At 43.1% G+C, this 12,972-nt stretch overlaps 1 protein-coding gene and 1 pseudogene across 1 annotated transcript; both read right to left on the reverse strand.

Annotated features, from left to right (window-relative positions):
- Positions 1–1,224: 1,224 nt before the first annotated feature.
- IL21 (interleukin 21) lies at positions 1,225–9,378 on the reverse strand. Its single transcript, XM_039879552.1, has 5 exons — positions 8,848–9,378; positions 8,704–8,739; positions 4,142–4,297; positions 2,270–2,347; positions 1,225–2,180 (listed from the first exon to the last, which is right to left on the reverse strand). Exons 1-5 carry the CDS (start codon positions 8,992–8,994, stop codon positions 2,157–2,159), a joined length of 441 nt encoding a protein of 146 aa, XP_039735486.1. The 5' UTR covers positions 8,995–9,378; the 3' UTR covers positions 1,225–2,156.
- Positions 9,379–12,428: 3,050 nt separating this feature from the next.
- On the reverse strand, positions 12,429–12,546 carry LOC120616301 (uncharacterized; annotated as a pseudogene).
- Positions 12,547–12,972: the final 426 nt, after the last annotated feature.

The raw sequence follows: 12,972 nt of genomic DNA on the forward strand, positions 1-12,972 counted from the left end.
TCTTGAAATATGTCGAGCAACTGGATGTCAGATTCAGTAGAGAGTTTTACTCAGAAGTATGGCCAGATGTTTCTGGAAGAGTACCCAGAACTTTAGTGGCTCATAGACACACAAAGCTCTAAAAAAAGGCAGAATAGACTATCAACACCTCATTCTACTGATAAGGAAATGCAAACCCCCCAATTTAGGAAGTGGCGCAGCCAGCACAATTTCAGGTCCCCTGTGTCACCGTCCGTAGGTGAACAGTGACACCGCTAAGTCTCGAGCACAGAGCCATGGGGGTGGGGCTGTAAGGTCTCACTTCTTCATCTCGTCCATCCCAGCGCTTTGCCTCTTTTGGGTGCTGCAAGGGTCTCTACCCGAATCTTCAAACTGAAGTTAGCGAAGGCTCGCAGCCGACACCCCAACAGACTATCTTTACTTTTAAGGCAGAATCTCCGATCAAAAGGATTAGAACAGAGATTTTTAACAGTACACACACCAAAATAAATATATTATTTTAAATATAAAATCGCAGTGTCAAAGAAGTCAACAACTAGAAACCCAGAAACAAACAAACAGAAAAGACCCCACCTTTCCCAAGTCAGCTCCGTGCCTGCTTTTGACCTTTGTGCCCATGCTGGCCGGGCACCCTGGACACCGAGGCAGGCTTTACATGTGTGGCGTCATTGGGCACTATTTACACAGTTCCTTGGTAATAGCGTTTAAACAGTTTTAAAGTGGATACCCTATTTCCGACGATAAAACATTTCATTGAGATTTGATGCCGTACTTGATTTCTAACATACTTTTTAGAGCTATAAATTAGTCTGTGCTTACTGTGAAAATACTTTTAAGTAGATAACTTTTCTTCTCAGCGCATAAAGCGTTTCCCACCCAACAACCTCCTGCGCACTCACAGCCATTTTAATGAGAGACTCTCAAATAGCTTATAACATTCTCGTGAGAATTTTATTTTTCTAGAGTTTTTAACTTCATATTTAAATAAACTGCTGGAGGTGATGTGAAGTGGCAGTTAGAGCAGGTTGCTTGTTCTTACTACCCATGTTGATGCAAAAGTCTGTTTTCTATTAGGCCAGAGGTCCTGGCCTCTCACTTTGTCTTCTGATTTTGATTTTCTGTGTTTGACTGAACTTGCCTTATGCCAAGCATACAAACATAAGTTGTCATTTTAAAAGAGGAAAGAAAAAAAAAAAGAGAAGGAAGGAAACAGACATCTGGAGTTGTCAGCTCTCTCCCATGCAGTTGTTGTAACGAGTCGAGAAGAAAGCTACAGGACTTTTTAAAAGCTCTGCTGGGTTCCAGAAGACCACCTGACAGGTGTCCCCTCTGTAAGTTTCAATTGCCACTTCCACAAGCATAAAGTTTTAGCTTATAAGCGGACTTGAGTTGGGGAAGGTACTGTTAAACACTTAAAGAAAACAAAGACCAAGAGTCTATTCCATAAATACATTCATACGTACACTACTTAAATACTTGCTAAATCCCGATAAAGAAGTAAGACCTTTTTTGTAGCCATCTGGTAAAGCTATCCCCCTGGTACATAAATAAATTAAATATTTATATGTTAGATATTCTGAGATAAAAAGTAAACTCTTCAGATACACATTTTTAAACATTCAGTTTTCATTTTCTTAAAAGAATAAAGCCTTCAACTTTCCATTTTGACTTTATGCCTCTATATTTTTCAGCTTGAATGAAGGTATATAACTTTTTAAAGTTATGATTATGAGACCTCATTCTTGCAGTAATCAAGATCAAAGTTAATATAAGATCAATAAATTCTCAAACTGTATTTTTACCTGAAAATTTTAAGCTTTTCCTCCAACCAAGAAATGTCATAGTTGGGCAGTAAAATAAAGTAAAAACTTTAGAAGTCGTAGAAATCCATAATGTAGGAAATCAGACTCTAATTTAGTAGAAAGTTTTTTCGAGTTGACCAAACACAGAGCATGTGAATTAAACTGAAGTACTGCATAGTAATTTGGGGAAGTAATCCTGACTTAGAACACTTTTCTGAGATTTTCCCCCATCACTAATATATTGTATTCTTCCATTCGGAATACCCAGAGGTGAGTTTCACTGCTGTGTTAGAGTGTGTAACATAGTGTCCAGCTTCAAGGCAGGTCCTCAGGAACCTTCATAGTTCACGTGTTCTAGGAGAGATGCTGATGGATCATCTATGGAGAGAGCATACCATGAGTAACCGAAACAGATGCAGTATGGATGGAGACGAGGTAGAAAATCAAATACAATTTAAATTCGATACCTTTTGGATGAGCGATTTCAGTCTTTCTAGGAATTCCTTGGGTGGCTTTTTCTCATAAGAATCACATGAAGGGCATGTCTAGAAATCAATGCAAAAGTAACAGTCTTTAAAATGTTTTTCCTGTTGAATAAAATGTTCATTTAAAATTTATTGTTTTCCAATAAGAGACATAAAGCATGTTCACTGAAAAAATTTGAGAAGCGCATAAAATTGTTCAGAAAATAAAAATGGGGAGATTCACGTGTAACCTCATTCTCAGAGACCACTGCAATGTTTCAGCGTATGTTTTCCTGGTGATTTTTCACATTTGTATTATTTACACTAGTTGGTAATTTGCTTTTTTTTTTTTTAACACTTAACATATTCCAAGCATTTCCTACATATTAAATATTCTTCAAGAATGTAACACACAGTGGTTGCTTTGTATTCCAAATAGAACTGAATTATTACTATTTCGAGGCACATAGATTGCTTCTAACTTTTCACCGTTTTATACAGTGCTTCAAAAAACTGAATAGTTTTTCATATACGTCTTTGTTTATTTTACTTGATAAATTTCTAAAAGTAGAATCACTAAATTAAAGGGATGACAATTTTAAGGCTTTTGATGTACATTGAAAAAAATTTTACCTCTATTTACATAGAGCATTCTTACCATTGTTGGGTATAACAGTTTTTAATTGGGAAAAATAGGATTTTTTTTGTTTTAATTTCTATTTATTTGATTATAGGGAGAGTGAACAATTTTTCATATGTGTATTGCCCACCCATATATACATAAACATATATATATTAATTTCATGGTTTATGTTTTTATCCTTATTTCTCTTAAGAGGCCAGACACCAGGCCATGGCTTGGTATTCAGCATCTCTAATGCCAGTCTGATGTTGTGATGAGTGCATTTGACTGACAGGTGGAAGATATGAATCCTCGTTCTCGTTCTGGCTCTTACTGTTAGTGGGGCTCGGGACAAGTCACTTAAGCTCTTTGGTCTCACTTTCCCATCTGTCAGATGAAGGGCCTAACGGGACAGTTCTGAGCTCAGTGCCACACTGCCATTTCTGGAGTCTGTGATATTGGCTCTGCAAGACACACCCAGCTCCCTTCTTTCTGAGGAAAGTTTGAGAGGGGTGCTTTTCACATTACAACCTGGCCAAGAAATCAAAAGGAATAAAAATAATTTTGACAATGTAATTAAGATTTCACTTGAATCACATGTGAAATTCCTTGGAGGAGAGAGAACTGATAAAAAAAAAAAATTAGAGTAATTTATCTTATGTGTTTATCCACTGGTTTTGATTAATTGCTCATGACAGTGTGAGCATGGCTCCTGCATTGGCAAAAGAAGAGATATACAAGAGGGTCTCGGGGCCCCCCAAATTAGGGACAATTGAAATTCCCCAGCCAAATAATAGGCTCTATCTATTTAAACGTAGTGCCGACTCTGCAATTGCACAGGACAGTGATGTATTTTAAGAGAGGAAGGCCAGGTTCTAGATTTATCTTGGTCTCTTACAGGCTATCTCTTTTCTTGTAGGAAAACCAGGATCTAGCTTCTGTCGATAAGAACACAAGTTGTATGTGACCAAAACATTCTTAGCTCCTAAGTTGCAATTGTCTTTTCTGCCTAGTGACTCCCTCGCTTTGGGGAGCTGTATGAACTTACTCCAGCTGTCAGATTGTCAGCAAATTCCAGGTAGGGTTCTGGGCACTTCAAGTCTGTGGACTTTGAAGAGCTGACTTCGTGTCTGAAAACAGCACCGTATATTAGGTGTAACAGGAAGAAAGGCACTGAGCCTCTGGCTACATGAAGAGTGGGCTGGGTATAGTTAACCAGTGCAAATAAAATAGACAGCAGATAACAGTCTTACTAGTCTCTGTTTCTGTCTTCTCCCTGAATTTACGGGAGGGAGTTTCCTCATCAGCTGCTTAGTCAGCACGTTGATGGTCTTCTCGTTGTCTCCCGCATTTGCTGGCTTCAGCTGGACCTTCTGAAAACACGAGAAAGCCGACCGCTCACAGTGTCTCTGAAAGAGAGAAAATTAGTGTATATGTTAACAAGAGTTATTCCGAAAGTAAAAATGACCTGCCCGGTCCTCTTTTTCAACTTCTAGCATGGTGTCCTGGGTCACATTCGCTTCCGCAGACTAGCCAGGAATGACTTCATGTGCTCCTTGGCTTCGGGCTAGAGAGGAGGCTCCCGCAGTGTACCCGCGCCCTGTGGGGAACCTTCTGGTTCTCCATCTCAGTGCCGTGCTGAGAGCGGGGTGGTGTGCAGGGCCTTCGTGTTTTGTGAGTAAGGGAGGCTTAGTTTGGTTTAAGACACACTTTCTGAATTACGAGGCTCTAAAAGTTGCACAGTGACTGGTTGCAGCTTGGGGTGAGTTACACTGTAATCTGACTAAGAATCTGTTTCATTCATTTTTTGTTTTTCTTTACAATGCACGTAAGAATATTTAACAGCAGCATCTTAGCCTGGCATAGCGTCTTGTTGTCAGCGAACGCCCAGGAAATACTTGTGGAACTGACAAGTGAAGTGAGTGAGTTGAAGCCCCTCCTTTGAGGGAAGGAAGTGGGCACCGGCCTCCAATGGCGCAGTCCTCATCTCAGAGTCAGGCCCCTGCCTTAGACCACCCACGGCTTCTCTAAAGGCTGTTCACACTCTCGGGTCAGGTCGGGTGGGATTCTGCCTGCATCAAGTGGTCAAGGAACAGAATTCGAGACTTGCCCAGCCAATGGGAGGGAAGACAGTGACTTAGACAGTAAGAGAATAAGTAAATAAGAGCCTCACAGAATGGAGAAGTGGACAGAACAAGGACCAAAAATGTGTCTCTTGGTTTAGTCAAATTACTGCTGACTAGCAAATAAGTCAAAATCTTTGAAATCGAACTGAAAATGAAATGGACTTTATCGGAGGAACAAAGTTTATACTAACTTGTTGGCAACATTTTAATGCCAATCTAAGAACTCGTATCCCAGTTACTTCTTTCTTTCAGCAAGTGCGTGTATATGGTGCTCTTCCACCCCCTCCCAAAGCTGCCACATCTTCCTTTCACTAATGTGTATGGAAGCCACGGGCAAATAATCAGAGACCTCAGCCTCTCTCGGATCCTGCAAGGGCCGTCCCATGCACAGCGGTATTACCTGAGTCTTCTCATGGACAGTCAGCTGAAAATAGCATCTGGCCTGCTTTGCATTTTCCAACCCATATGCCTACCCTATATGCATGTTGATTAATACCATGCATCTGTAAGACACAGCGGCCTCGGCTTGCTTTGCATACACAGCCACAAGCCGAGAACCAGCTCATCTGGTTTCCTCGTGTCACAGCAGCTTGCCTCTCACAAGGACAAGACAGTGTCCTTTCCGTACGTTTGCCAAAATGCTTATTTAATAGAATCTATTTATAAATGTTAATTATAGCACTTTTTTTTCCTTGAAAACCACATGTTCATGTTTGTTGAAGTTTTTTCTTCTCTCTTCTTTTTGACCACAACCGGCTTAACTTACTGGAAAAAATAATATTCATATTTAAAGAGGTAAATTTTCCAGCTGAAACTGAAAACACTAACTGCTTCATCCGTGCTGATATGAGAAACCAGCATTTCTCACAGAGGCCCATTTTGCTGAGTTAACATTTACATGTATGTGTTGAAAGAAAATTAGGTTCCGTAGAATTAGCTACCGAACCAGCTCCCTGGAGGCAGTATTGCCAGGGTGGTCAAGACCAGTGACGATGGATTTCACCCCCAAAAAGGCACCTGGTGCTCACACTGCCGGGCCGGGCTCTCTCTCCTGCCTGTCCTGTCCCAGGAGCCAGCAGCGGTCTGTTGCGTGCTTTCTGCAAGCGGCGGAGCCATCCGTGGCAGCGTGCGTCCGGGACGCGTAGCTGCTGGATTTGGCTGCAGGTGCGCATCGAAGGCGAGGGGCGGAGGCGGGGCCGCTCGCTCCCCGCAGCAGGCTGCGCCCAGAGGGGAGCGCGTGGGTTAACCCCGGTCCAGGTAGCTGCAGGTGCCCCGACACTTGTGCGGTCGACCAGGTGACCCCAAGTTCATGTGTAGCTACCGTCTGAGAGCATGAGCAAGGCTTTCCTGTGCCGTGCTTGGCGCCAGCAGACTCTGATGGTGAAGCTTCGTTCCCCTTGTCCTTTAGCACATGGAAACACGGGGACGTACCTGTCCCACCTTAGTGTGCAGAACTGGGGGAGCAGTCAGGGAGTCAAAAGCAAGAGTAACAAACCACTCCCTTCTTCGGTTAGTCAAGCCCGGCTTTTGCAAGGAGGCACACGAGACTTTGCTGTTTTGCAATTGAATATTTGAAAATATATGCCTCCTTATAGCTTATTTTTAACCTACTTCCTTCCCCCTACATACTCCTTCCCCACCAGAGAAAGCCCTGTATGAGCACATTTGCTAATTAAGCAAAAGGACCTCTGTCCCACACACTACCTACGGTTAAGTCCAGGTTTCTCATCAGTGGCACTATTGATATGGTGAGCTGGGTAATTCTTTGTTGTCAGACTGTCCTGTGCATTCTAGAATGTTTAGTAGCATCCCTGGCCTCTATCTACCAGATACCAATAGAAACTACCGCCCCCCCCACCCCCGACCGCACACACATATACAACTGTGAACACCACAAGTTTCTCCAGGCACTGAGAGTTGTTCTGGCAGCAGGAATTTGAGGGGAGAGTTGAAATCACCACCGGTTTGGGACCCCCAGTTATATGATTACAAAGAGAAAGAGAGATGCCTACCGAGGCCAGTTAGAGGCCTTAGATAATCACTACATATCAGCTTGTATGTGCAAAATTTAAATGAATTTCTTTTCATTAAAATTTTTAGCCTTTTTGAGACTCTTATAAGCCCTGCTTTGATGCTAGCCCTGAAGAACTTGAAACAACATGACCGTGGCCTTGAACTATTTCCTTCTTTCCTGAGTTTGCCAGCCAACATAGCTTAAAGACCTTAGTTACACCATTACCAACTGGGATCACAGCCAGAACTGCTTGATCCCATTATCAGATGGCCACAGTGTCACTGAAACAAAATCCTCATGTTATGATGTAAGATAAAAAATATCTCTTTAACGAAGTGTATAAAGCAAGTACCCACTAGGTCAGCTCAAGCTAGAAATTAGGGTATCTTTCTTATTTCTTATTTTGCAAGATACAGACTGCGGCACAAAAACTTAGAGTTAGAGAAAGAACTCTAACCACAGCAGTTAAACAAAATACATGAGATGCCGAAAAGTCTATGTTTTGATAATTAGGACATTGATTTAGAAATATTCTTACTTATTGGAAAAGTCTTTCCAATAAACTGAACGTGCTACTTTCATTTTAGATGTTGCTTGTTAGAACAGGGCCTAGTAAATGAGAGTGGTTAGGTTCAGAGCTAGAGAGTGAATTTTAGAGAAAAGCAATAGTTGTGACTCATTCACTTTCTAAACTTTTACACACAGTCATTTACGATAATTGTTTTCTTTGCAATGTATCTCCATAAGTCTCCCTTTCGTGGTGCCCTGATTACTGGTAGCACTTTTACAGTTATTCTGACTTACACAGTGAGAGGCCGCTGGCAGTGAAAACGCTCCCCACTGGCCTTTGCACTCTCAGAGTGCCAAACCTGAAGACTAGGTCAAAGTCAGTAAGGAAAAGAGCAGCACACAGCACTCTTGGATGCTAGACCTCGTCTTTCAGGGACCGAAGGCATTTAAATGGCTTAAGAAATGAGATGAGTTGTTGAAAATGGTCCTTTCACAAGACCTCACCGAAGGCCAAAGAGAAGATTCGCTGAGGCCAAGGTATGCAAGAATGACATTCTGCAGGACGCCTTCCTCCCCACGCTGCGGCTCCTCCAGGCTGTCCTGTGATCTGCTCTTTCTTCCTTTCCTTCCTTCCTTCCTTCCTTCCTTCCTTCCTTCCTTCCTTCCTTCCTTCCTTCCTTCCTTCCTTCCTTCCTTCCTTTATCTCTCTCTCTCTCCTTCCTTTCTTTCTTTTTCTTTCTTATTATTAAAAGGTGAATTCTGTTTCTTATGATATATGTCTATATTTCTTAGATATGTTTTATAAAGAAGGCTCAAGACTTTCATGCACAAGGATTCTTAAAATATAATTGCTCGTTCAGAAACTGATCATAGTATAGATTTTACTTTCTACTTCTGTTATTCTGTCTCAACAGTGCTAATTGGGAGTACTCAGATATTTGGAGATAAAAATATATTTTGTAAGATATGTAGTGTTTTATTGGTTGGCTTGTTGGTAAATTAATGAATATTTGACCAAAATAGAAAGAACTGTTTTACCAATTATTACTCCTCCAAATTCACTGAAATTAAGTATATTCCTAAATAATCATGTTAATGCCTTTCTTAATTGGATTTAAAAACTTATATCAGATATAGATTCACAAATAAATTCAACTGGTCTTACCTTTACACCTTCTGGAGCTGGTAGAAGTTCAGGTTCCTAGAGCAAAAGAAAATTCGTTCTGAGTTATTTTTATAAGTCAAAAAGCTCTTTTTATATTAATTGAAGAATATTATTTAAATTTTGTTGTCACAAGTATGGCCTTACCAAGTCATTCACATAATTCTTCAGCTGCTCAACAATATCTATAAGTTGACGCATTCTAGTCAAGAGGCGATCTTGCCCTTGGAGGCTTGACTTATGGGCCACTGTCCCCGAGAAGATGACCATCAGGTAGATGATTATCCTCTGCATGGTGCCAGGACTGGATCTCGTGGGTGCCAATGGAGCAAGACCTTGGTCTCAGTTTTCACTTCAGTTTGTGACCAGGTCGTCAGTAACGCTACCTATTTATTCATCCTTCAGGGAGAGGTAGAGCCCTCCCATCGCAGCCTGGAAACCTTTGTGAAGTGGATGAATGTGAGTAACGCTTTTTCTTTTCCACTGGCTAGGTGTACGTGTGTGTGCTGCTGCGTGGGGGCAGGGATCGATGGAGTCACCGAAATGTGCTCCATCTGCACCTTAGACAGGAAAAAGAGAGAAACGGGTGAATTCCAACTTTCAGCATGAATCAAAGCGTGTGCATGGTAAACAGTAGGTACTACAAGATCTGAAAGAAGTAAACAAAAACACTTTGATCTCCCTGCATCTTACCTGTTCCCCTGACAGTCATAAGGCACTTCGATAATGAGTAAAACGGCCGCGGGCGCCTTTGTGCAGGACTTTTTCTTATCGTGACAGCTATGCCTTTGACTGAAACCGTCCCATATTCCATCAGAAAGGTAGGAGGAGAGCTACCTTTTAGGAAATTTTAAAGATCAGGGGTATTTTCCAAATTAGCAAGAATATTTTAGGTTCTTAATCAGGTTAAAGGGTTTAAAGTAGAATCTGCTTCCAACTCCTCCCCCAAAGCATCTTTAAATAACCTTAACTTTGGTCCCTAACAGTTTATTTAACAGTCTGATTTCCACACAGAATGTGTGGTTCTCAGGGACTCTGCAGAAATTCATGCCACCCCCGGTCAAGATTTCACTCTGCCTCCATTAGAAGAGACACTCTTTAATGTCGGTCTCTGCTATAGGATGCTTCAATTAAATGGCTGCAAAGCACTGATGCCTGTCCAAATCAAAAACTCTTTTTCAAACAGCAAGATTAAAAATACCCATAAATGATGCTTTTTCCCTTCGTGCAGTGTTACTTATTTCTGTCAGGTGTACTTCCCCCTGGGGATGGAGACCACAGTGCTAACTCTGACAGGCAGAAGTCGATAAGCACACCCAGAAGTGGTTTGATCGTCCTCCTTCCCGCTTCTGTCCTGGCTGCTCGCTCCTTGCCGCTTCGATAAAGTTGAATAGAATCTTCTAGCCACAGTCAGTTAGGTCTTACAGATAAAACTCTTACTCTAGATTTTATTTATTCCTTTATTTCATTACCTGCGCACAGCTATACTTTGTTCTAGAATGTTATGTAGCTGAGATAAATTGTAGTCTGGACTTGATTGGCTCTGAAGTTTGACTATGATCTTTTTATCATAGAATATCTATTCAAAAGTATTCAGGTTTGGTCTTCCAGAGCAAATAAGACTTCTTACTCTATGACCAAGAAATCTTCGCTATAAACATTAAATTCTGTAGGGGAGGGTTCTGTGTGAACCTGTGAACTGTGTAGGGACTGGGGGTTGCCGCTTGGCACCTCAACATTGCCTGTGTCGTCTTTCTGCAAGCATTCCTTATCTGCCTAAAGAGATGTGAGTCTCCTCGAAGACACTAACCACAGTGGTTAAGAGCTCAATTTCTAAATCAGAGTGCTCAAGTTCAAATTCAGGCTCTGACAAGTAATAGCATATATGACCTTGGCTATGTTCTTGCAACAGGAAAATAAGTGTAGAGTCTAATCACAGGGTCATGGTGAGGCTTAAACAGACATCTCGAGCGAAGGGGCTGAAGTACATAGGACATGCTATGGTCCCAGGAGGCGTGTGCCGATCGTGGACGAGGTGGGGCGGGGAGTCTGCAGGAGCCTGGACAGGCCAAACGGATCCGGCTGAGGGCCTTCGGCCGGAACACACGGCTGTGGCCTGGCTGCTTGTAAAAGATCGAAAATCTTTGGTCTCACTGAGAGAGAAGCACCCCGCCCCACCCCGCCCCACCGCCCCACCGCCCCACCAGCCCTCTACAGCTGCCAGCCATCTCTGGGGGCCTGCTCCAGCACTGGGACCGGAGGTCCTTCTGAGAGTCAGAGCCCCTGCCTTAGGTGGCACATCAGTTGTTAAGCATTTTGAATATCTCCTCATCCTAATTCCTGGAACTTCTGAATAAGTTGCCTTCACAGGTCGCAAAGGGGACTTTGCAGCTGAGATTAAGTTCAAGATCTTGAGATGGGAGAGGATCCTGGTTTTTCCAGGAGGGCCCAGTGTCCTCACCAGAGGAAGGCAGGAATGTCAGTCGAGACGCTTGTATGACAGAAGCAGGGGGCAGAGTGCTGTGGAGCCAGGAGGCCAGGAATGCAGGCACCTTCTAGAAGCTGGGAAAGACAAGGAACAGATTTGTCCCTAGAATCCCTCTAGAATGAATGCAGCCTTGCCAACACCTAGAGTTTGGCCCCATAAAACTTATTTTGGACTCCTGACCTCCAGAACTGTAGAATAGTAAATTTGTGTTGTTTTAAGCCACTGAATTTATGATAATCTGTTACAGCAGCAATAGGAAAGTAATCCACCTAGATATGGAATTTTTACTCTTGAAAAAAGGTGAGAAAGAGAGGAAGCGTGGGTGATAGGGAGAGAGCCAGTAAAGGCTGGAATGTTGTTTGCTGGGCTTTGAGCGGGAAGGTGGGGGCCAGGTGGAGGGGACAAGGCATCCTGAAGGAGGGAGGGGAGTAAGATTAGTGTAGCTGCCACATGCTGAGCGACATTATCGATAAAATGTCTGGTGAGGCCTTTCTAAGAAGTCTGCTGTGTGTTGGTGAGGGCGTCTTCCTGGAGCTCAGGATTGACAGTGTTTTTCAAAGTTGTAGAGCCCAATTTGCATTTCACTTGAATTTATCGCTATGCTGATGGACTTTAGGGCAGGAATAAGGGGGCTCAGATTATTTGAATTATGTATTCTCTGCTTAGAAATACTAATCTTATTGCTACCTTCACAGCGTCATTTCATTGGAGTCTTGCTGGCTTTTTACTCTTTAAATTGTGATCATTTTTATTATCTATAGTCAGTCAGTCCCGCTATAACACTTGTATTGAAAGTGAGAATTTATTCTAACATGATAAGCATAGCATCGAACAGTTTGAGTACGACAAGAATTTTGAGTTTGCTTATGTGCAGGAAACACTAGGCGAATGCGGAAAATGACAGCAGCTGAACTGAGCCGTGGAGGAGCGCGCAAAACGCACGCGCACCTCAGACACGCACGTAACCATGTGTGCGATGGCCCGCAGCCGTCCACGTCTGCTGGTGCCACTTCCCATCACGGGGACCCTCACTTGCCGTTTCTCAGTAGCTTACAAGCCGCAGCCCTTCTAGTGTTCACCTCCCTGAGCAAACCTCAGGTCTTTTTCTAGATAACGTGTCATGGTTCTATAGTATTTATGTATTTCGTAACCATTTAACATGTGTAAAACAGTCTTTTTTATTAGGTTCCTATCATCTTTTTATGTGTCACTGACAGAGTTTTTTTGTTTGTTTGTTTTACGCCTACAGCACCTGGTCTTCCTAGGCGGTCTCCCATCCAAGTACTAACCAGGCCCCACCCTGCTTAGCTTCCGAGATAGACGAGATCGGGCGTGTTCGGGGTGGCGTGGCCGAAAGCACTGGCAAAGTTTTTGAGTGTGGTGCCCACCCCCTTTTCCTGTAAGCTGTGCGGTGGTTATTGTGCGGTTTTGGACAGCGCCGCGATTGTTAGAAAGCGGGTCACATTAGGACGGAACCGCCTGACTTTCCTCTGAAGTGGCCACGCTCAAGCCCCGATGGCGCCTAGCGATATGCAGGAAAAGAGCGAGAGAAAGAGAAAGGGCTCATTCTTAAAGAGGGAGAGGAAAGGGGGCGGCGGCATGAGGGAGCGGGAAGGGAAGCAAACTATCTTATTTGTACACGTGGCCCATCTGAGCTCAGAAGTTTATAAGCCCTGTGACCCTCACTTCTTCAGCACGTGTGCACCCCCGTGCGTGTGACGGGAACCCCGGGCTGTGCACAGGGGAAGCCAAGGGGCGGCAGTCTGGCCAGAAGGCACACGCGT

The sequence above is a fragment of the Pteropus medius genome, unplaced genomic scaffold (assembly GCF_902729225.1).
Source record: "Pteropus medius unplaced genomic scaffold, Ma_sr-lr_union100, whole genome shotgun sequence".
In the NCBI taxonomy this organism is placed as follows: Eukaryota; Metazoa; Chordata; class Mammalia; order Chiroptera; family Pteropodidae; genus Pteropus; species Pteropus medius.